Source organism: Harpegnathos saltator, unplaced genomic scaffold, assembly GCF_003227715.2.
Source record: "Harpegnathos saltator strain DR-91 unplaced genomic scaffold, Hsal_v8.6 scaffold16, whole genome shotgun sequence".
Classification (NCBI taxonomy): domain Eukaryota; kingdom Metazoa; phylum Arthropoda; class Insecta; order Hymenoptera; family Formicidae; genus Harpegnathos; species Harpegnathos saltator.
In genome coordinates, this window is record NW_020229939.1 from 588,145 (window position 1) to 614,036 (window position 25,892).

The 25,892-nt window shown below is 39.2% G+C and overlaps 1 protein-coding gene across 2 annotated transcripts; it reads right to left on the reverse strand.

Moving 5' to 3' along the window:
• Positions 1–101: 101 nt before the first annotated feature.
• Positions 102–15,722, reverse strand: LOC105180617 (E3 ubiquitin-protein ligase RBBP6). Of its 2 annotated transcripts, XM_011136803.3 has the most exons (17): positions 15,391–15,721; positions 15,151–15,314; positions 14,608–14,791; positions 14,274–14,508; positions 13,905–14,144; positions 13,560–13,726; positions 13,091–13,474; positions 11,309–11,573; positions 10,715–10,958; positions 10,305–10,617; positions 10,124–10,193; positions 9,761–10,054; positions 9,458–9,664; positions 9,026–9,322; positions 3,571–3,834; positions 3,134–3,367; positions 102–2,974 (listed from the first exon to the last, which is right to left on the reverse strand). In XM_011136803.3, exons 3-17 carry the CDS (start codon positions 14,771–14,773, stop codon positions 448–450), a joined length of 5,907 nt encoding a protein of 1,968 aa, XP_011135105.1. In that variant the 5' UTR covers positions 14,774–14,791; positions 15,151–15,314; positions 15,391–15,721; the 3' UTR covers positions 102–447. The 2 variants fall into 2 exon arrangements, with proteins under 2 accessions (XP_011135105.1, XP_011135107.1); XM_011136805.3 differs by lacking the exon at positions 15,151–15,314 and having other exon boundaries at positions 448–2,974; positions 15,391–15,722.
• Between the last annotated feature and the right edge of the window lie 10,170 nt (positions 15,723–25,892).

Consider the following 25,892-nt stretch of genomic DNA (forward strand, 5'->3'; position numbering starts at 1 on the left):
ATTGGAACATGATAATTATGCGAAGGCCATACAATATTCTTGTTTTCTTTCTTTTTAAATTAAAATGTAACAATGTCAACTATTGCGCGCATATTATATTCTTTTTTTTCTACTACTTCTCGGTCCGTTAATTTGTATTAATTGTATGCGGAAACATCGCATTTAAGCTTCTTGTCCGCACCAATAAATAATTTATTGTTAAATACAACTTTCTGTAAAAGCTTTGAACTGTAGCAAGAATGTCACGAGTACAAAATAATCCGTCCGAAAGATATGCGAGGAGTAATGCATCATTGTCAAACGGACTTATCTGCAAAAACTATGGATGATCGTGAGAGAGTCATTTCCATCAATATCTGAAAAGGGTTTGAAAAGCTTTCTGCTGTTATCTTTCCTCCACTCGCTCAGTATAGTTCCTCGATCGAGTATCAAGCACACCTAATGATGTCATTTATGCTTGGACTTTTTCTTCTTCTTCGACTGCTTGCTTCTATTTTTCGATTTCTTTGATTTCTTCTTGTGTCTTTCCTCGTCGCTGCTGCTGTCAGAGGAATCCGAGTAAGTGTCCGAGTCCGAGCTACTATCTTTCTTCGTAGACTTCTTCTTCTTATGTTTCTTATGCTTCTTTCTCTTTTTTCTGTGCGACTCGTCGGAGCTGTCTGAGTCGGAGCTCGTGCTGTCAGAGCTGCTGGACGTGTCCTCGCTGCTACTCGATTTGGATCGTTTTTTCAGTGATTTTATCTCCATTTCCTTGTCCAATTCCGGTTCATCGAGCTTGAGTTTCTTCGTTGGTAGCAATGTTTTGTCATCGCCATCCGTTTCTGACTCAGAAGCAGAGTAATCAGGCTCGAAGCTCGCCTCATCTAGCATACTGCGCTTGCGATCGGACACAAGCCTAGGGTTTTTCCGTTGTTTCTTCAACGATTCCGTCAATGGTTGTTCGGTAGTTTCGTAACCGGTGATCTTCGTCTCGTTGCCATCGGACTTTTCTTTCAGAGTCGCCACAACTGCACCGCTATCTTTGTGCTTTTGCTTCTTCTCCTGATTTTTCTCCTTGTCCTTTTTATGTTTCTTTTCTTTGCGTTTCTTATGCTCCTTAGACTTACTTCTGCTACGGTGCTCCTTCTTTCGTTTCTTCTCCTCCCGTGTTCCCTTCTTATCTCGTTTTCTCTCTTCCTCATCGTCTTTGGATTTCAGTAGGTTCATTTTCGACATCTCCGTTGTTCGTGATTTAAATACATTGGTAGAAGCAGGTGGCGTTCTACCTCTGCGCTCACGATCACGCTCCTTTTCACGGTCCTTGTCTTTCATGTCACTCCTACTCGATCGGAAGTCCGTTCTGCAATCCATTCTACCTTCCCGCTCAGACCTTAGCTCATGCCGGTCGCTACCACGAAAATCAGACCTGTCCTTGGAGCGATCGCTGCCTCTATCTTTATCTCGCTTCCTGTCTTCCAAGAATACCTTTCGCTCACCACTTGTCAAGCCCAACGATGACGGTTCCACTCGTCGTTCCAATATTGGAGATGACAGTCGCTTCTCCCGTCTAGGTGATCGACTTCTCGACTGATTCTCACTCTTCGAATCACGTCGCTCTAAAAAGCTCTTTATCGGACTGATCTTTCTTTCCTTGCAGTCTTCGATCTTCTCGCCAAGTCGTTCCTTCGCGGATAATCTGGTCGGCGAGTACGTCTCCGGGACAGGCTTGAACTTCGTACGATCAAGTTTAGCTTTCTTTACGGGCTCGGTAATCTCGACATTTCTCTCGTTCCTGCCGACGTTGATCGTCACATTGACGACTTTCCGCGGCTCTCGATTACCGCCGCCAGTCACTGCTGGGTCTACCACCTCTAGTACCTTGGGCTCTGGATTCTGATATAATATCTTCCTGCTCTCGCTGATTTTTTTTATCTCGATCGGTCTGATCGCATTGATCGCCTTCTGAAATATCGCGTTCTCCGCACGTTTTAGCACTTCAGACGTCACCATTTTTGTTGACTTCGGCTCGTCCGACTGCGTCTTCTCCACAGGTGAGCTCTGTGCGTCATCGTTCTCGTCGTCTTCGGGTTTCTCGATCGTGTCGTCACGTTCCCACTTGGACAGTTCTGGTATGGGCGCCAGGAACTCGTCCTTCTTCGGTGACTTCTCCGCGGGCGCCTCTTCTTTCACGTCGTTCTCATGTTCCGTCGATGACATCAGGGAGTACTTCTCCGTGATCACAGTATTAATCTCTGTGTCGTCCAGTCCGCTGTAAAGACTGTCAATTGCGGTTGATTTCATCTCGGACTTCAGCTCCGGGATCGGCTTAAAGTTTGGATTTGGCGGATTCGTGCCAAATTCCGCGTGATCAATTCGACCTGGGCTTGACCCGTGGAATTCTGGCGGTTCCGGGTTCATCGCCAATGACTTGTCCTCAAATTCTTCCTTGATCGACGGCACGATCGATGTTTCGCTGTGTATGCATTCTATTCTGTTCTCGACGTTGTCTTCCTCATTGCATGTTTTCATAGACTCGGTCTTGAGCGGCGAGGATGACGTGTCGTCCGCCGTTTTGATTTCGATTAAGGCATCCTCAGACTCCACCGCTTTCATCGAGTCATCCTTGGGCGCTGCGTCCTTCTGGCTGGATTTCTTTTCTTTCTTCTTCTTCTTCTTCTTTTCCTTCTCCTCGCTATCTTTCTTCTTCTTCTTCTCTTTGATCTTCTTCTCCTTCTTTTTCTCTTCCGCCTTCTCTTCGTGATCTTTCTCCTTCTTTTTCGCACGCTCCGGCGACAGGTCCTTGGCATCACTTCTGGACTTCTGCGAATACGGGGTCAGACTCTTCCTGCTGCCCTTCTTTCTCTCCACAGAGCGTCTCTCATATCGCTCATGTCGATCACGATCCTTCTCGGGTTCGTAGTCGCGTTCGCGTCTTTCCTTCTCGCGCGGACGACCCTTATCATCCCGACTATGTCGATCCCGATCGTCTCTGTAACTGCAACGAAAAATAAGTTGTTAAATTATACGAGAAATTGACAAGTCTTACTAATCGCAAATGAAAGCTCGAGCACAGCGTCTCACATATAAAAACACTTCAAACTTCGAAATTTGTGCTTAAGCTTCTGCAATTTTTATTTACAACGTTAAAACATACCGATCTTTGTCGTAATCCTTTTTCTCAACATGTCTGTCATCATCTCGTCGATCACGAATATGTCTGTCGTCTCGTTCCTTCTCCTTCTCTCTTCTGTCGCGGTCGTCTTTCTCTCGTATCCTGTCCTCATGATCTCTCGGTAGGCCTGGTCTCTCGCGATCCTCGCGATCTCTGGTCGCTATCCTGCGATCCCTCTCGTCTCTCTCGCGTATACGATCCTCGCGATCACGACCCCTTTGAAAAGCAGAAAATTATTAAATATCCTCAGCATCAAGTTATCAAACAGAAGAAATACGAAGGAGATATGACGAGAATTTACGTTCTAAGAGAAAATAAATCGCAGTAAAAAAAAGAAAAACCGACAGGTTTCTTTAACAATAAGCGAATTTTATTGTTAAAGGGTAATAAAATTCAGCGGTGTATCCAAAGAATTTTACCTATCATCTCTCAAAGGCAATCTGTCGCGTTCCTCATTGTCACGATCCTTCGACGAATGCTCCCGGTCCTCTTGTTCTCTGAGCGAACGCTGTCGCTCGCGATCGTCTCTTAGAATCCTGTCGGAATGCTCAACACCCGGTGGCGAAAGGTCATAGTAACCCTCAGTACCAGGCGGTGCAACATCATCGAACCGTTTGTGAGGCGGAGGATCTCTCAGAGGGCTGCTGAAACGTTGTGGCGGCGGTGGCGGTGGACCGGAATACCTGTCGACAGAAAGTCAGTACAGCACTTCATATACATTTGTCAGACAACGCAGCTGCGACTTCTCGTACCAGAGGCCACTTCTTTGTGCTTTTAGGATGAGTACATGGTCATACGTCTTTTAGAAGCGATACGACGACGCGAGGAGGATACCGCTGCGCGGCATTCGGGTGGCTGTTAGTAATGATTCATCAAGATATCACACAAGATATCATACTGAGAAAATTGATGGTCGTATTAAAATGCTTCTGAAGGTTCGTGCACGATTGAGCGTAACTTTTGACAGAAGGTCAGTTCGCCTCTTTGGAATTTTCTTCCGTATCCTTGTTAACAAGATTACTCTCTGTCGATCTCTCTTTCTCTGGTCACACACATGTGGAGGAACACTTATCTTAATAAAAATTCGATAATCAGACCAAAGAAAATATGTTGGCCGGAACGAATGCATTTTTTTTCGAATTCGATTCTTCACACAAGCTGAAAGAGTGAGAACAGGACGTGACACCACCTATTACCCAAAAAACTTGTTAAGATCATTAACTATAAAGTTATAAAATCATGAAGTACATAAATCAACATTCATAACTTTGCGTGGAACTTTAAATATACTGCAGAAAAAAATACGCTTTCTCGTTATTATACTGCAATTGCAAATACCTTTCCGTTAATTCGCCAAACTCGCCTGAACGAGAGGCATGAATGTTCGAATTGTAGATACAGATGTATAAGGAAAATTGCCAATTGTGGAATCTGTGTTGTTTACACTATTGTCTATCGTTGACGCGATACATACTTAGTAGCGTCTTAATCCAAGCATAAGAGAAGCGTATATGTGAACAAGTAACTTTTGTTTAGCGTTATAAATGTTGATTTGGTCCTGAATTCACCTGATTCAGAAACCATGCAGACGTGTCAATCAGCTGGCTAGCTTCTGTGGTCTCCACGATGGTCCTTGACGCTTTTCCTTGCTTCTCTCTTCTTCTTGCACTTTTTAGATTACTAACATATTTCATAATATATATATATATATATAATGTATATATACACATATATATACACATATATAAATACAATATTTATAACAATAATAATAACAATAAGTATCACATTCACATGCAATTTACAAAATTGTATATTCAATAATATTGTGATAACATTTAGCGAGTAAATAAAGCACACTTACTATAATAGTATAATCCTTATATAAAATATTGTACACGTTATATATAGTATATTTTAAGGCAAACTTAAATTAATGAGTCTTACAAAAAGACCTAATTATGCAACAAGATTATTAAATCAAATTAAATCTTTCTTACTTAATCCATAATAATTATCAAGTATTGTGTATATAATTAAATGTATACATAATTGCATAATTGCATGTGTATATATAATTTAACGAGTACTATACTTAATATACGAATACTATACTATACTTAATAAGACAAATAATATCACATTTCATAATATATAATATTCAATAAATAATATCACTTTTATGTAACTATTTTAAATATATTTAAATATATTAAGGATATTAAAAAATACGTGAAATATCTTAAATGCATTAATATTGTTTATGCTTACCTATGTTTTATCTATTACTATAAATTTAACATATATCCTAATTTATATATAACTAATATATATAACTAATTATCACACGTTCTTGTGTATATGCACAAGTCCGTTTAGTATAAAGAAGTTACATACTTAAATATAATTGGATAAAAAAAGCTTACATACGTATACAGTTTACAAACTTCCATAATATGCATCCTATATCTTTGCTTAAATAACTATTTAAGGGCAAATTATAAATAATTTTACTGTACAAATTAACATGTATATATAGTACTTAATGCTTATAAATAAGCATTAGCACAGCACAATATATCGTCTGTAATAAAAATTGTGGAATTAGAAGACACTAGATTATAAAATTGGATTTTAGATTTTATAATTTAAGTTTGGAACGATTTTTGTAGTGTGTTGAGTCAAAAATCGATTAATTCTGTTGTTTGTAAATCTTTCACGCTATTTCGCTACATATACAAGGTGAGGAAAAAATACCGGGACCCCGAAATATATCGGAAAATATAAGTTTTATAAAAAAATATTTCAGACAAAAGTTGTAGGGTTTCAAGCAACGCATTACATAGCAATGACCTTGAATATCGTTATCAAGGTCTCGTAAAAGTCATCTTAAATTTCTTGAATGGAACAGCCTATTTTTCATTCTATATTCTTGTAGCTTATCTCGAGGGTTTTCCAAAACACTATAACTAAATGTTTCTTTGTTAGATATTTTTTAAGTTACAAGACAAAAGTTGCAGTACCGCCGGCATTAGCATTACTCAAGGTATACCGCGAGGTTGCATGATCAAATTTACACCTCTTTTGTGTGCGTGTGTGTGTGTGTGTGTGCGCGCGATTTGTGCCCTCGTGCGTACATACGTACATACATATTTTTATTTAAATGTGCGTAAATACCACTACATGTTTCTGAGCGTTTACATTCATAATAAATGCTCAAATTGCTGGCTATTAACAGTCTAACAATGAGCCAGTCTAACGTTAAAATTGGAAATAGGGTTATCGCACACAAAAATGAAAATAGCAAAATGAACGGAGCACCTCACACACACACACACACACATACACACACACACACACACACACATACACACACGCACACGCGCGCGCGCACACACACACGCACACACGCGCGCGCACACACACGCACACATACATACATACACACAAAAGAGGTGTAAATCTGACCATGTAACCTCCACGCGGTACACCTTGACTAATGCCGGCGATACTATAACTTTTAATGTAACTCGCAAAATATTTAACAAAAAAACATTCAGTTATAATGTTTTGGAAAGCCCTTGAGATAAGCTACAAGAATATATAATGAAAAATGGAGGGTTCCATTTAAGAAATTTAAGATGACTCACATGACCTTGATAACACTATTCAAGGTCATACTGATATTGCTATGTAATGTGTTACTTGAAACCCCACAACTTTCGTTTGAAACATTTTTTCATAAAAATTATATTTTTCGATATATTTCCGGGGTCCCGGTATTTTTTCCTCACCCTGTAGAATAAACCAGTAGAAATGAATTTTTTTGAAATATTTTCATCGAAATCGTGCCGCTTATTATTGTATAAAAAGAAAATAATGTGTTACATTTAACCATATAATAATTTTATATATAATTTGATGTTTTTAATTCATTTATGTTTCAAGTCTTATCGTATATTAGAAAAGAGAATAAGTAATCGCGAAATAAATGCACTTCCATTCAAAGGTTCATTCTATTCCTCGATGATTTTGAAATTTGTTAAATATATGTATATAAGTATATAAATATATTCCTATGTACATTTTTAGTACAACCAAAGAACTTTCATGTCGTATTAAATAGACAATCTTGTTCAGCGCTACCTATAACAAAGTAAAAACTGTCGTCGATGACGACAAATTTTCTCGCCGCGAGACATCTCGAAAGTGTTCTTTTCGCCCATCGCAATCTTTTCTTCGTCTTCGATCTCACAATATTTATAGTAATTGCTGTGTGCTTAATTATTTTATTACAAAAACATTCATTATAATATACGAGATGTAGTATAATTTAAGAGAAATAGCGGACTGTATATAAGAGAAAAGGAACTGCATTCTTTGATGAACACAGACTAGTTTTTTCTCTTTTGAAGACTATAATATTAAAATGGATAACAGTCATAGAGAAGAAAATATGTCGAAAGAACGAAGGAAACCTTCATTCAAAAACTTTATTTCAAAACTAAGTGCGCACCGTTTAGTCACGTGCTATAATGAGGAGCCCGCAACATTAAAATTGCATAACTTTATCTCTCACCACATCTGCATACAGATTTACACATACATTTTCGACACTTTATACTTTGAGAAAATATGAAAAAAAGAAAGGAAAAATATAGATTTCAAACCAACCTTATTATATCTTAAACCAATTCTAACCCTTTATAAAAGTGAATACATTAAGGTGACACGGAATAGAAATATCATAAGTATACAATCCATACATTCATTCATACGTTTTATCGTTTTACTTGTCGTTTGTAAAATCATCAATTTAGAAATATAAATAATATAGATCATACGTATAAAATTGCACACATAATTAAGAACTATTATCGGCGAAGTTGTTCCACTTCAATAATTTAGTTAAAACTATACTTTTTTTTAGAGCATAAGTATCTAATATTTAATATATAATAAATATACGTCATCTGAATATCTTATGAGCCATACCAATAAGAATATTGGTATACATATTTGTACTATGCTTAGAAAAAAAAAAACACGTTCGCAATTGCGAAAATTATAATAAGGATATCCTCAGAATCACATTCGCGAGTTTTTATATAATCACAATATTTAAGACTCAAACTATTATATATATATATATATAAAAAAATATATAAATTTTCGTAGTAAACTTCTCGAATAGAAAATTATTAAACATATAGTGCTATATGTATAATAGCGCAACTCCCCCATTTTAGTCTTTAACTCTGTCTCTTAGCAAGACTAGACATAAATTAAAAAAAAAATATATATGTATATGTACATAAATCTATACAATATCTCTCGAATATCACGGATCAATCGAACGAGCCAGTACAAACACAATCTCACACATACAACTTGCAAAAGATAATATTCTTGCAGCAATTAAAATGTACCTACAAAATACAAATTGCATAAATTCAACAAACTTATTTTACTCTGAATATCACAATTAAATATCACAATGAATGAATATCATATATGGACATTGCGGTCTATTCATTTTTTATTACGATAATATATCACAATACTCTTTTCTTAATTTATAAAATTATGTTGTATAAAGATTCATATTGTCAAATTTATGCAATAAGACTATACTTCAGTGTGTATGCGCATCATATCAAGAGGATTTGCGGAATCCTTCCGGTACGCACAAGTTTCTCGCTATTAAACACAATAAAGACGATTCGGTTTTTGTATTTTATGCCGCTTTTGTATAATCCATCCGCCACACTTCCGCAGCTTTGTGCAGGGGATGGCGGCGGTATGTAGGTATTGTCTTGGTAGACTGTCTGCTTAACGTGTACATGAATGAAAATACTATTGAGGCGAAAATACCTGTTGTAGGAATCATAATAGTCTTTCCTGTCCGTAGGCGGAGGTCCCAGTGACATAAGCGGCGGTGGTGGGTGACCTCCAGTGACTAGATGGGGCATCAACGGCGGTATGTTATGTTGGGACGACTGGTTCCTTATGGGATATCTCGGCAACGGCCTCTCCCTAGGTGGTAAATCGCGCTCACGATCTCTGAACTGATAATCATGAGCCGGTGAGTCGCTGTAATAAGTGTTGTATCCGTCCCGAGGCTCGCGGGATCTCGGTCGTTCTCTCTCACGATCCCGTTCTCTTTGGAATCTGGAAGAAGACAGTTTTGCGCACGCTATAAAGAATGATTCGAGATGAAACGTACTCAATGAAGTTTCATTTTCAAGATAATAAAATGAGCCAAAATATCATTTAAGGTAATGACACAAATCATTAAATACATACCTTGGAGGTGATCTTATTGGCGACCGATATCTAGGTAGCAAATCGCGGTCCCGATCTCGTTCGCGATCCCTGTCACGGTCGCGGTCGCGGTCGCGATCACGCTCACGATCTCTTTCCCTATCTCTCTCCCGGTCCCTGTCTCTCTCTCGATCCCGGTCTCTGGACGGGGATAACCTCGGTGACTGACTGCGGGAATATGATCTGGATCTGCAACACGAGCGCGAAGTTTGAAAAATCGCCGAACGACGACGTGTGTGTGTGTGTGTGTGTGTAGCACTATGCTTTTTTTTAACATCGAGATACCTGCTGATGGAGAAACTGCCGCTCCTTGATCTGTTATTTGATCTACGTTTCGGGGTACGACTGCGAGGTCTAAGTGGTAAGGGTGATCTGGACGACCTGCGTTTCGGTGGACTACGAGAACGACTAATACGAGTAAACGGTGATCTACGGCCAAATGAGCGTGATCTGGATCTGCTGTAGCTGCGGGAGCGAGATCGCGTTCTGCTCCTTCGTCTATGTTTACCGAGACGTCTATCTCTCTCATCCTTTTCTCGGAGCATACGTTCAAACGCCTCCAATGGATCATCAATAATACTAAGGAGAGAAGAGTGTTGATGATAAAGAACGAGCCAATCGCATAGATGTAAGAGAATATTAGCTTACCTAGGAGGATTTCCATTATGTATGTTTCTACCAAGCCCTGGAGGAGGTGGTTGTAAACTTCTATATCCCACTGTAATAAGACGTTCGAAATAAAATACCGATGATCAGTGATTATTGCAAGAAGAATCTGCGAATATTTATTTCTAATCACATAATGTAATGAATTTAGCATGTTTCTTACTGTGATGTAATCCTCTAATTGGTCCTCTTGGTGGTCCATTGTAATTTCGAGGCGGCTGAGACGGCCGATATCCTTGCTGCTGATAAGGTGGTCTATCGTATCTCGGCGGTCCATAATGCGAGCCCTGTTGATGTGGATATATTGGTATTCGATGACTCATATATGGATCAGGCAACAGGGGAGGATTGTGAGGCGGCACATTCGGCGGTGGTTGATTGTAATTCGGCGGTGGTATACGCTCCTCACCGGGTGGAAATGGTAATAATGGCGGCTGGTTGCCAGATGGAGGGACATGTAAATGTGGTTCGTCAACCTGTATATACCAGTGGAAATATACAAACGATAAACTTGTATAAACGCGGAGAATCGCAATTCACCATCGTTCAGCTAAAGAGAAAACGAATACTTACCGTCGGAGTACCAGGGCGATCCTCATTGGGTCTGCGTATGCTGCTGTCATAATGCATAGCAGGTGGGTAATGTCCATCATCCCCCAGGTGACTTTGATAACCTTTGGAAGGAGGTGGGTTCATTAAGTGAGGCGGCACTCCGCTCGAGGATGGATAATCGCTATGCTGAGAATGACGGGGCGACAAGGATCGCCTGCGACTCAATGGTCGTAAGTTCTCGATTCTACGGCCACGCTCTCCACTTCTGCATATTATCATAAGAAAGGAACGTCTTATTGATTATTTCATTACACACGATACACTACAATAAGAATCTGCGATATTAACATATAGTCAGCTACATAAGTTACATCTTTCTAAATGTTAAAATTTTTTTTGTTAATTATGGGCAGTAATATATCTTTTGGCTTAAACTCTTACAATTTTCATAATATAAGAATCAATATAACGAAACCTGCAAATAGAGTTGATAATTTTTTTTTAGAGTCATTAAAAATCTAAGTTTGTCTGTAGTGAGATTGAGATATCTCCCCATCTAATGTATCAAAATAATAATTCTATTATAAATAAATTGTTCCTTTTGAGTTAATTTACCTTTCGCGGTGACTGTCTCTACTGAAGCTCCGTCGACGTTCTCTGGATTGCCGTTCTCCTGCGTAATCATTGTCCCGTTCTTTTTTCTCACGACAAGGTGGCTCCTGGTTTCGTTCTTGTTCTCTCTCGGGCGAGCTTACAATAGTGGGGATTGGAAGTAAGGGCTCTGTTCCTGGAGGAGGAGGTACCTCAGTTTCTTCATCAGTTGTTAGTTTTGTTACCGAATCACTTTGTAAGTGTGATTCTGAGGTGGGTTCAGGCAGAGCTGTCAGAAGCACATCACAATACGATTAAGCAACTCGAATAGGCGATTAGAACCCGTTTTAGGGAAGCGATGTCTCACTACATCGCGTCAGAGACGCAATAATGTACGGGGTATTTTCGCGTATTTGAGGTTATGTGTTTAATATCGTCAGCTGGCTGAATAAACTCGAATATATCGTCAACAATATATGTTACAGTGCAAGATTAAATAACAATCGAGCACACTCCAACGCACAACATTCCACTCGACAAGTATTACGCGCTATGTGAAACAAAAACGCCAAAGCCACATTGGTTACATACTTCAATAATGGCGTCTGGCCTGTTTTCGTGCGAGAAATATAATATACAGAAAAGTAGAAAGAGGTTCACTTTTTACGAGAGAGATAAGTTTTCTACATATACCGTATATAAAAATACGGCACTTTCGTCAGTAAGCGACATAAAATGACATTCCGCGTAAAAGAAAAAAGAAATTTAAATTGTTTGATTATTTTTTTATGTAAGTATATAAAAAAGAAGAGATTTTCTAAACTTTGATAAAGCTCAAAAAGTCTAAAATATTCATTGTTAATCAATGTTTATATTAAATTTAAATATCCGTACAACTCAAATTAATTACAGAGAATATATAATTATTATTAATAAAAAGTACTAATAAATAAGTAAACAAAAAATAATTCAGAATAAATAATGTATTTCTAAAAGACTTTGGAATAATTACTGGAAATAATTATTTGGAATATTTGTTTTTCCCATAGTACTCAATTTAAATATATTATTTACTATTTGTCTAATTTTGTTTTCTATGTGATCTCTAAACTAATACAAACCTTCGATATATATATGTATATATATATATATATGCTGAAGTTTGATGTATAGTATAATATATTATATTAATATATATATACATATATTTTTTTGTGTCACAATATTAAACACCTTAGAAATATCACTGGAATAATTGAAAGCTTTCAAAATTGACAGACTTAGTAAGAAAAACAAAATTTTTTTATATTTTCTGTGTGTGTATGTGCGCGTGCGCGTGCGCGCGTGTGTGTATGTTCATTCAAAAATACCCAAATTAATGTCATCAAATGCATTACAGGCAAAACTGTTAAAACGTTAAAGATAAATGTTTAACCAAATCACATTTAAATAGATTCAATAAAAAATTTACTATAAAATTTAATATATTTGAACTTTAATAAATCTAGCAATTAACTATTGAAGATCCTTAACACAATCAAATAAACATCATTCTCAAGAAATGACAGTTGTATGCTGCTGCACATTGATCTCATGCTAATCAAGACTCAATGATGGATTATAATTATCAAATATAAGAAAACATACAAAATACAGCTGTTTTGATTCCATTATCTTAATACATCATAAAATTATCATAAATCTATTATTATATTACACAATCTTAGATCGATTTATTTTTCTTATAGAATTATATAATACACATGGGAACAATAACAAAAATTATATATGTCGAAAAACACTTACTGCTCGGCGTCTGTGATTGCGAACTGCTGGATGTGGCCGGGATGTGTTGCGAAGTGGATTCGAGATTAATAGGTTGCGGCGGTTCTGCAGGTTCTTGAGATGGCGCGTTAGGAACAGAGGATGATTGTGTAGCTTGAGGTGATACTTGACTAGCGAGTTGCTGCACTTCAACTTTTGGTTGCTCAGTTGGCACAGCCGACGGTTGTCCAGCAGTCTGCACAGGAGGCCGATACGTTTGTCTTTTGGCATAGCCAGTTTCATTTTTGAAATTCATAACTGCATTACGCAGGAATCGATTCGGAATAAGAGTTTCTGGCGATACATCTTTCTCATTACAATCCGGACACTCGTGTTCCTCAGACTCCAATAAAAATGTGCGAATACCTGTTACCAAAAAAATTAAATATGTAATCTTAATAGAACATATAAAATAACATATTTCAAATATCAATAATTTATGAAAATTTACATTCATCACAAAAGGAATTTCCGCAACACGGGATCATTACTGCATCCGTCAGCAGATCTTTACAGATATTACATAGTAAATCTTCTGGTATTTCTGGTTTCTCTACCACAGGTTCCGGATCTTGTGAAAATGGCGGTCGTTCTTTTTTGCCTTCCTTATAAGCTTGACTGAGGAAAAAAAAGCAAAAGCAATTATTCTAATTGCCTACACATTGTGTATATTGTAATATTATTTTTTATTAATATTATTGTGTATATTGTAATATATATATATATATATGTATATTTCTGAAATTTTGCAAACAGAGTCAGTCCTTTGAACATAGATATCGCGATTGAAACTTACTGATCGATAGCAGGTACTGCGTAGTGTCCTGTAGGTGTCATCATAGCACCAGGTACGAGAGGACCTTCAACTGGTACCATGAAACTTCGAGGGATGCCTGTGCTCTTCTTTATTTCTATTGGTTCTTGATTTGTACCTAATGGACAGTTTTTTATCCAATGGCCAGGTTGATGGCATTTATAACAACGATAGTTGGCAGGTACGTCACCAGTCTGGTTTGCTCCACGAATTTTCATGTAACTATATACAAAAAATCAGTTATACCTCAATCCAATATATGGTTTAGATTACATAAAAATATGGCCTTATTTATGTTGTGTTTAACCAAATAATAAATTAGTAAATTTAATGACTAGTGAAATTGCTTACTTAGATGGATCATAATCTTGAGTTGACTGTGTCATCATTGCACGAATTTTATCTTCCTCCGAACCATCCAATCTTGTAAGATCAACAGCTCTGCCCAAATTAGTTTCATCTTTCAAGTTATTAAATGGAGGGGTTTCATTTCGGTCCCAAGAGCGCTTTTGTTGTACTGTGAGTGGAACTCTAGCAACAATAAGGCTAGTGTTCTTAGCAATCAATGCATTATCATCTGTGTAATCTATGGAAATATAAGTGATCAATTGAGTAGTTGATACATAGTCTAAGTAATTACAAAAGAAGAAAGCAAGAACTCTTAATAAGAAAGTAAGATATTTGCCTTCTTTTGTTTGTGCATTGGTAATTTGTAGATCAAAATCTGTATTTTTGCCAATACGTTTCTGATGAAAAATAGCTTTCTTTAAATCTGCTACAGAAATATGCAATCCATCAAATGAAACAGTATCATAGTCCAAGGTGGATTTAAATTTGTAATGTACTGACATTGTTATCACCTAAGCAACCTGAAAATATATATAAATTATTGATAATTGCAAAATAAATAATAGCAAATAAATAATAAATAATAGAAATAAAAATGCTACTTGTACAGGAATAACTTTATTAAAATATAACAAAAAGGATGGAAATAATTAAAATTTAAATTTCATTTTACAACAACGAAAATATAACGTATATATCGGGAATGTGCATCATGCAATGGTGGATCAACGATCTAAACTCATTCCTCTCTCTCTCTCTCTCCCTCTCTTTCACTGTCTCTCCCTCTCCCTCTCTCTCTCTCTCTCTCTCTCTCTCTCTCTCTCTCTGTCTCTTTCCTTCTCGATAAAACACACGTAAGAATGACTACGACAAAACACACCTCGCATGAGATCGAGCCCGACGACGATTATGATGGAATCACATATGTCACTTCGTGATAGACCCGTTGATCGCGAATCAAGACAATAATCTAACGTGAAGAAAACTGTTCAGTTGATTGGAAGGTTAAACCCAACAGCGATGTTCGATCGCGGCGACACAGGTCTGCATAACGTTAACAATGATTATCGTCCTGTGTAATATGATGAAGTCAAACATGAGCTCACATGTGGATACTTACAATGAAATACCGAGCGGAATTTTCGCAGTACGATGACAGTACGATAGCAACTGCTGCTTCTTCGATGGATGACGACGTGCGGAATGCGCAGTGCGTGTTACTCTCGTCGACATGTCACTCAGCGAGCGTTGGCGAAGGCTTCACCAGCATATTACACAGTATTATCCTCAACACGATAACCAAAGATGATAACCTGTGCACCACTCGGCCACTAAAGTGTCGCGGAAAGCGATAGCGGTGGCAAGGTTTGTTAGACACAGCATTCACAATGTCGGGAACAAAACACTATATGCTACAACCGACAAGGTGCCGCGGCAACGCGACTAATAGTCATAAAGCATGAGTATTTAGATACGATACTTTTACCTTCTTCTTCTTCCCCCTAGACGGCCTAACCAAAAATACTTCTACCAGAGAGAAACCTGAGAGCGGCCAACATGACATTTTCTGCGACACCGACTTTCCGCACTGGGAAAGGACGTCATCTGCATCCATTTTGAGAAGGGAACTACGATGCTACATCCACTTTCAGGTCTCGATGGTAAAATCTGCATGTGATGGAAGTCCGTGCTACATCCATTTTCAGGCGGTTTATGTCCGTGCTGCAACCACCATCTCTTGCCATCTCTATTATACCAGACTATGCCCGTAGGTCTAAAAAGAGGGAGGGGGAGGGGGAGGAGCAGAAACAATAAAAGTACGTATTAAATGTTAAATCTTTGAATATATATTGCCGTATCAAAGTCTCCTCTATAATAAACGATTTGACATGTCTGGAGACGCATGATGTATCGCATGATGCCCGCGTCCCGTTCCCTTCATTCTGCTTCTCAATTCAGCATCCCGTCCGTTCCGGACATTCGCTCGTGGCCGTCGGTGAGCATTCGATCCGCTCGGAGGAGCACGTGTTAATTAATGCGACGTGCCTCCGATTATAAATATCCCGCGAGTCGACGAAATATTTGAACTTTAAAAAAAAACATCAAAGAAAATAATGTTTATGTTGTCATGGGTGAAATCTCACCCTGGTATATATTTTTTTATTTTCGAAATAAAAAAAGCCAAACAAATGCAATTAAATGTTATTTATCATCATTGAATGTTAGATGAAAAGTAGAAGAGTTATTGTCCGTAGCGGATAATCTAATACTTAATAAGAACGAGACAAAATTTGCATGGGATGAAATTCCACTCTTTAACGCTATCATGACCTTTAAAATTATTCTCCGAAAACGGCGTCACAACAACTTTGACACTCTGTACAATTAGTTGCTGACACATTTTTTAATCGTACACATTTCTCTTTAATTAACATAAAGCTAACAAATGTCCGATGCTTCGACAGAGTAATTTTCTTTATTTTCAGTGATCAATAAATACGTAGTAAATCAATGTCGCGTACAGTTGAAAGGCTTCCTTGCATTCCCCTCGTCGTTTCGGAACCTCCGAGAAAAGGAGAGACGCCTAAGGGCAAGTCTCTCTTGCTTCAACCGCCGCCGAGGCCTGTAATATTTACATCGCGCCGATTGTGTTGATCGGCTGGCGAGCGACGACACTTTTTGCCCTTCGCATTATAATATTCGCGCACCTCATGTATTCGACCTCATTCCATCAACAGCAGCCGTGCGCGACGCGCTCGTCACTTCCGTCTTGTGTAATTGAAAGAAATATATCTCGTCGGTCCTCGAGATATTCAATCGGCATCGCGTTGATTAATCACACGGTCGAATCGCGAGTATCGGCATTAGAAGTGTGAGCGAGTGAAATCCGAAGGACTTCAGCAGTCGGGAAGCAGAACGCCGGCACCAATACGTCACGTTTCCAGGTATGTGGAATCATTTATTATGCGGGAGGTCTCCGATAACGAGAGCGGACGTTTGACGAATTTTCCGGGAATAAGAAGTCGGAATTTCGCGCTCGGCATTCACAATCCGTCATTATCCGACTAGTAATCATGACTTTATGAATCTGCAATTACTTTCGTCAATTTCTATCTGTTTAATTATTTATTGCGTTGTTGTATACAAGAGATATTGATCCAGACAGAGACGGATAACGGTTCATGAACGCGGATTTCTAATTCATCATGTTCTCAATCAAACATTCTGAATAATTCTCAACTGTGTGAGTATACCGGTCTTGTGTAAAATATTCAACGTCATATCGCTTCTTAGATTGCGACCTTTTTTGTTTTCGGTCAGCGCTTCTTTCAAGTCTGGTTACTGTCGTTACGGGATCTAAATTTAAATGTCCATTCGTAAAAGTGTATTTTCGAGAGCACACAACTGTTGTCTCCACTTCTTGTTGTCATCTTTTTTCGTCAGCTCTTTCAAAAGCTCCTATCTAGACATTCAATGTCAATAAAGACAAAAAATCGTAGCGAATATTCTTCACTCATTCCGACCAAACGTTCTTTCTCTACCTCAGCTTACCAACCAAGACGCTAAATTTTTGTTCCAATTCGGGAAGCAAGTGTACCGGATGCCCACTAGAGATCTCAGCAGACAGGTCGACCGAAGTATTTCAAGTTTCTAACATCTGTTCATCTACGATTTTCCTTTGAACTTTTCTCTACCTCAGCTTACCAACCAAGAACGCTAATTCAGACGTGCGGAAGAAGTGGTACGGAGCACAAGATTCACAGAGCAGGTCAAAGTAGTTAAATTTACCTTGTTCAATTTTCTTTGCTTTGTAACTTGTTCCTCATCAGCTCTCTTGAAAGCTTCAAGTCCCATTTAAATTTTCAATGTTGGAACAAAAATATAAAGATAAAAATTCCGTATCAAAATATATCCGTATTTTCGATTGGTCCCGATCAAAGATATTCTCTCTCTACCGCAGGTTATCAACCGGAAAAATTATTTTTCTGTTTCAGTTGTTGCGGAAAGCAACAGCAATCCGGTGGACGCGGATGCCGCACCGGAGGATCCGGTTCGGGCGAAGCAGAGTCGGCTTGAAGGTAAGTTTACAAGTTTACTATAATCCTCTGTTTGACCCTTGGCGATCTAGAGCTGGGATATAATTTCCGGCTCGACTTGAATTACGATCGCAGAGGGTAAACTACTCTTTTACTCGCCCGCACTCGTTGGTCAAATCTGATGAGCAAATGTGAATTTTTTGTTACAGAGTTGAAGCGGAACGTGGCCGGCTCTGACTGCAAGTCGTTTCGGTGAGTCAAAATGAAAAGAGAAACAAAATTCTGCATGACGGATGTGGGACTAAAAAATATCGTTCGAGTCAGTGCGAATTGCAAATAGATACTTGCATGTGTGTATTTGTGACGTTGAATAAAATACATTGCTCGAAACAATCAGGGGATTACTTGATCGATAGCCTGCATTACATACAAGATTTAAAATACTGAATGATTCTCTTTTGATGTTCAGTCATCTGAATAAGAGAATATTCATATGTACAAACGCGACACCGACATCAGCTGCTTTATTTTAATTTTTCAAGCGGGCCGCAGAATTACTTAACGATTTAATTATTTGACAATATTCAATTGTCCGTATAAAATATATTCATACGCATAAATGCTGATACCGTTGGCTACTTTTCTTTTATTTGCAAAACAGGCTGTAGAATTATTTGGCAATATTGTCCATTCATCATAATCCCTATTGTCTCGAGTAGCGTATAATGCGCGTAGAAATTGCGCTAGCGCACGCCGAGCTTGAGGTATCCTCGCTCGCGTGCCTTTGAATATCGTGACCGCGGTTGTCAGTATACGCGTTTTTACTCGCGTTGCTAACAAAGAAAACTTAAATTCTCATTTCGCCAAAGTATCGCGAACGTAAGCTTCGTCGTGACAGAGCTATAATGCGTGAAAACTTTGCCCCGCTCCTCTCTCTTTGCGCTCCCTAAGGGGGACCGGTTTCTGATTGTCTAATCTTTCCTCGCGTGCATTCGCGTTGCGAATATTTCACTCGTAAATATCGATAATCCCACATTTTCGCGACTTTTCAGACGCAATCGCGAAAAGCACCGTAAAAATCCGTTGGACGAGTCAATAAATTTTCACACGGTTCTTACTCCTCGCCGATCGAGTTTATAGAGTCCGTTTCGCAGCGCGCAAAAAGTTTCCACCGATGGCGAGTAAAACGTTCGTTAATTGATGTAAATATCGCCGTTCTAATACCGCGTATCAACCGCGTCGCGGAAGTGTGATGAAAGTGTAGCAATCACCGTGGGACGAGCTGCAAGATGGATGTTGCGCGACATGGAGAGCGGCAGCGGACATGGGCGGACATTGGTGGATCTGGTTGGATGCAACAGGACATCATCAATATCATCATTGGTGAGTGTCTGACTCAAAGCTCGCAGAAAGAACTTTTATTATTACTTTATTATTACTTTTATTATTACATTGTGCATGCCGCAAATTTGCATTGACTCTTGTAACGAAAAATATATTCCATGAATTATTGTCCTATATTATTGCCATATATTGTTCCCATATATTGTTCCCATATATTGTTGCCATATATTGTTGCCATATATTGTTGCTGTATATTATTACCATATATTATTCCCATATTGCCATGTATTCTCGCCATATATTATGGCCACTTGAAATCGCGCGAGCAATCAAGAAAACTGAATTTATCGGTAATCGCAAAGGCGCGGCAGACGTTACAAATGGATGTTAGCAGCCGGTCTCAGGGTTGCCCGATAACAATACTGTTGCTGCAATTTAACTTTAAACAACAGCGGCCTCAGATCGCAAGAAACTTTTTATCGCGAACTAACCTCTCGAACGGAATGTTCCCGAGAAGCGCACTTGAGATAAATGGAAGTTATAAGCGAACCTCATCGATAGCATATTTAACCTTCGATATCTCCTAAAGGACTCAAGATACAGGAACGACCTTTTGCAATATAGTTCTATATCAACCCTACTTTGACCATAAAGCTCGACTTTCAATCCACAGCAGAAACGGAGATATTAACATCACAAGTTAAACACTTTATCTTACTATATCTCCTAAACGGTTCAAGATACAGGAACGCGCTCTTGCCACAATGTAGTCCTACACCAACCTTAATTTTACCATAAATTTCCACTCTCAATTCCCAGTAGAAGCGGACATATCAAAGGTACAAGTTGGAAAATTTTAACCTTCGATATCTCCTAAACGGCTAGAGATACAGGCCTGTTTCTTGCACCAAAATGTAGTAATCTAAAAACCCTACATTTTCCCGTAAATGACGACTCTCTACTCCCAGTAGAAGCGGAGATATCAACGGAGAAAGGTTGGAAAACTTTAACCTTCGATATCTCCTAAACGGTTAGAGATGCAGGCCTGTTTCTGGCACCAAATTAAAGTCCTCTCAAAACCCTACATTTTGCCGTAAATGACGACTCTCTGCTCCCAGTAGAAGCGGAGATATCAACGGAGAAAGGTTGGAAAACTGTAACCTTCGATATCTCCTAAACGGTTAGAGATACAGGCCTGTTTCTGGCACAAAATTAAAGTCCTCTCAAAACCCTACATTTTGCCGTAAATGACGACTCTCTGCTCCCAGTAGAAGCGGAGATATCAACGGAGAAAGGTTGGAAAACTTTAACCTTCGATATCTCCTAAACGGTTAGAGATACAGGCCTGTTTCTGGCACCAAATTAAAGTCCTCTCAAAACCCTACATTTTGCCGTAAATGACGTCTCTCTGCTCCCAGTAGAAGCGGAGATATCAACGGAGAATGTTGGAAAACTTTAACCTTCGATACCTCCTAAACGGTTAGAGATACAGGCCTGTTTCTGGCACCAAATTAAAGTCCTCTCTAAACCCTACATTTTGCCGTAATTGACGACTCTGTGCTCCCAGTAGAAGCGGAGATATCAACGGAGAAAGGTTGGAAAACTTTAACCTTCGATATCTCCTAAACGGTTAGAGATACAGGCCTGTTTCTGGCACCAAATTAAAGTCCTCTCAAAACCCTACATTTTGCCGTAAATGACGACTCTCTGCTCCCAGTAGAAGCGGAGATATCAACGGAGAAAGGTTGGAAAACTTTAACCTTCGATATCTCCTAAACGGTTAGAGATACAGGCCTGGTTCTGGCACCAAATTAAAATCCTCTCAAAACCCTACATTTTGCCGTAAATGACGACTCTCTGCTCCCAGTAGAAGCGGAGATATCAACGGAGAAAGGTTGGAAAATTTTAACCTTCGATATCTCCTAAACGGTTAGAGATACAGGCCTGTTTCTGGCACCAAATTAAAGTCCTCTCTAAACCCTACATTTTGCCGTAAATGACGACTCTCTGCTCCCAGTAGAAGCGGAGATATCAACGGAGAAAGCTTGGAAAACTTTAACCTTCGATATCTCCTAAACGGTTAGAGATACAGGCCTGTTTCTGGCACCAAATTAAAATCCTCTCAAAACCCTACATTTTGCCGTAAATGACGACTCTCTGCTCCTAGTAGAAGCGGAGATATCAACGGAGAAAGGTTGGAAAACTTTAACCTTCGATACCTCCTAAACGGTTAGAGATACAGGCCTGTTTCTGGCACCAAATTAAAGTCCTCTCAAAACCCTACATTTTGCCGTAAATGACGACTCTCTGCTCTCAGTAGAAGCGGAGATATCAACGGAGAAAGGTTGGAAAACTTTAACCTTCGATATCTCTTAAACGGTTAGAGATACAGGCTTGTTTCTGGCACCAAATTAAAGTCCTCTCTAAACCCTACATTTTGCCGTAAATGACGAATCTCTGCTCCCAGTAGAAGCGGAGATATCAACGGAGAAAGGTTGGAAAACTTTAACCTTCGATATCTCCTAAACGGTTAGAGATGCAGGCCTGTTTCTGGCACCAAATTAAAGTCCTCTCAAAACCCTACATTTTGCCGTAAATGACGACTCTCTGCTCCCAGTAGAAGCGGAGATATCAACGGAGAAAGGTTGGAAAACTTTAACCTTCGATATCTCCTAAACGGTTAGAGATACAGGCCTGTTTCTGGCACCAAATTAAAGTCCTCTCAAAACCCTACATTTTGCCGTAAATGACGTCTCTCTGCTCCCAGTAGAAGCGGAGATATCAACGGAGAAATGTTGGAAAACTTTAACCTTCGATATCTCCTAAACGGTTAGAGATACAGGCCTGTTTCTGGCACCAAAATGTAGTCCTCTCAAAACCCTACATTTTGCCGTAAATGACGACTCTCTACTCCCAGTAGAAGCGGAGATATCAACGGAGAAAGGTTGGAAAATTTTAACCTCCGATATCTCCTAAACGGTTAGAGATACAGGCCTGTTTCTGGCACCAAATTAAAGTCTTCTCAAAACCCTACATTTTGCCGTAAATGACGACTCTCTGCTCCCAGTAGAAGTGGAGATATCAACGGAGAAAGGTTGGAAAACTTTAACCTTCGATATCTCCTAAACGGTTAGAGATACTGGCCTGTTTCTGGCACCAAATTAAAGTCCTCTCAAAACCCTACATTTTGCCGTAAATGAAATCTCTCTGCTCCCAGTAGAAGCGGAGATATCAACGGAGAATGTTGGAAAACTTTAACCTTCGATACCTCCTAAACGGTTAGAGATACAGGCCTGTTTCTGGCACCAAATTAAAGTCCTCTCTAAACCCTACATTTTGCCGTAATTGACGACTCTGTGCTCCCAGTAGAAGCGGAGATATCAACGGAGAAAGGTTGGAAAACTTTAACCTTCGATATCTCCTAAACGGTTAGAGATACAGGCCTGTTTCTGGCACCAAATTAAAGTCCTCTCAAAACCCTACATTTTGCCGTAAATGACGACTCTCTGCTCCCAGTAGAAGCGGATATATCAACGGAGAAAGGTTGGAAAACTTTAACCTTCGATATCTCCTAAACGGTTAGAGATACAGGCCTGTTTCTGGCACCAAATTAAAGTCCTCTCAAAACCCTACATTTTGCCGTAAATGACGACTCTCTGCTCCCAGTAGAAGCGGAGATATCAACGGAGAAAGGTTGGAAAACTTTAACCTTCGATACCTCCTAAACGGTTAGAGATACAGGCCTGTTTCTGGCACCAAATTAAAGTCCTCTCAAAACCCTACATTTTGCCGTAAATGACGACTCTCTGCTCCCAGTAGAAGCGGAGATATCAACGGAGAAAGGTTGGAAAACTTTAACCTTCGATACCTCCTAAACGGTTAGAGATACAGGCCTGTTTCTGGCACCAAATTAAAGTCCTCTCAAAACCCTACATTTTGCCGTAAATGACGACTCTCTGCTCCCAGTAGAAGCGGAGATATCAACGGAGAAAGGTTGGAAAACTTTAACCTTCGATATCTCTTAAACGGTTAGAGATACAGGCTTGTTTCTGGCACCAAATTAAAGTCCTCTCTAAACCCTACATTTTGCCGTAAATGACGACTCTCTGCTCCCAGTAGAAGCGGAGATATCAACGGAGAAAGGTTGGAAAACTTTAACCTTCGATATCTCCTAAACGGTTAGAGATACAGGCCTGTTTCTGGCACCAAATTAAAGTCCTCTCAAAACCCTACATTTTGCCGTAAATGACGACTCTCTGCTCCCAGTAGAAGCGGAGATATCAACGGAGAAAGGTTGGAAAACTGTAACCTTCGATATCTCCTAAACGGTTGGAGATACAGGCCTGTTTCTTTCACCAAAATATAGTGCTGTAAAAACCCTACAGCCCACCAGAAATTTCTACTCTTAACTCCCAGTTGAAGCGGAGATATCAATGGAACAAATTGTAATACTTTAGCTTTCGATATCTTCTAAACCGCTTAAGATATAGGCACGTTTTTTACTACAATATTGTCCTGTATCTACCCTATGCTCACCACAAATCTCGTCTCTCAATTCCCAGTAGAAGCGGAGATATTAACGATTCAATTTGAAAAACTTTAACTTTCGATATCTCCTAAATGGTTAAAATACAGGCCTGCTTTTTTGCCGCAATATGGTCCTATGTCACTCCTATTTTCACCCTAAATGCTGACTCTCAATTCTCAGTGGAAGCGGAGATATTAGCGGTACATGTTGAAAAACTTTAACCTTCGATATCTCCTAGACGGCTCAAGATACAGGCATGTTTTTTTTGCTACAATATAGTCCTTTATCAACCCTATTCTCACGATGAAGCTCGACTCTCAATTTGCAATAGGAAAGGAGATATGAACATAAAAATTAAAAATTTTACCTTCGATATTTCCTAAACGGCTCAATATACAGGAATGCGCTTTTACCACAATATAGTCCTATATCAACACTATTCTCACCATAAAGCTCGACTCTTAATTCGCAGTAGAAACGGAGATATTAAAAGTACAATTTAAAACTTTAACCTTCGATATCTCCTAAACGGTTAAAGATACAGGAACGGGCCTTTGTCTCCTAAACGGTTCAAGGTGCAGGGACAGGCTTTTATCACAATATGGTCCAATATCTATCCTATTCTCATCATAAAGCTCGACTTTCAATTCCCAATAGAAGCGGAGATATTAACAATGTGCGCGACCGTGTTTGTCAAGTACGCTATTATGGTTGTAGCATGGACATAAACCGCCTGAAAATGGATGTAGTACGGACTGCCAGTACATATAGGTTTTACCGCCGAAACCTAAAAGTAGATGTAGCATCATAATTCCCCTCTCAAAATGGATGCAGATGGCACCCTTTCACAATACAGAAAGTCGGTGTCGCCGAAAACGCCGTGTTGGCCACTCTCATATTCCTCTCTGCTTATACTCATTCGCAAAGAAGTCTGGGACACTTCTTTCTTGATGCATCTCAAAACGCATCCGATGTCCAGTGAGAAAATTTCTTTTGGAATAATCTGTAGAATACAGATCTTTTTATTGGATATCTGGGTACCTATCATGGAACGCGTTGGAATCGATTCCGATCGGAAATTCCATTTCCCCTAGAAAAGACGTTGGCTGCATTCAGCAGACTCAACAGTTGGACAACATTACTAGATTTTCCACTGAATCTCGCTCCTGATTGGTAAATACTTCTGGCTCTACGAAGAATCTAACAGAATGCTCCAATCACAGACGATAACCACTAAGCTCTCTCTGATCACTTTGTTCTATTGAACGCGGCCAATGGCTGCATTCAGCAGACTCAACAGTTGGACAACATTACTACATTTTCCATTGAATCTCGCTCCTGATTGGTAAAGACTTTTGGGTCTATGAAGAATCTATAAAAATGCTCCAATCACAAACAATAATCACTAAGCGCTCTCTGATCACTTTGTTCTACTGAACGCGGCTAGTACTACAACCGCTCACTGAGCGCTAAGTGAGCTTTTGCACCTGATTGGTGTATATATTTAAAGCTAAAAGAATATACCAATCAAATGTAAAAGCTCATTGTGTGCTCAGTGAACGGTTGGAGTACTGAATGCACCCAATTAAGGACGCTCACTGTGACGTTTGATCTTCTTTCTGTGCTAATACCCTGTAGATGTCACTAGGATTCGATGCAAAATCGCGTATGCATCTATAAAATAACTAGCCAAAGTGTATACATACATTTCCA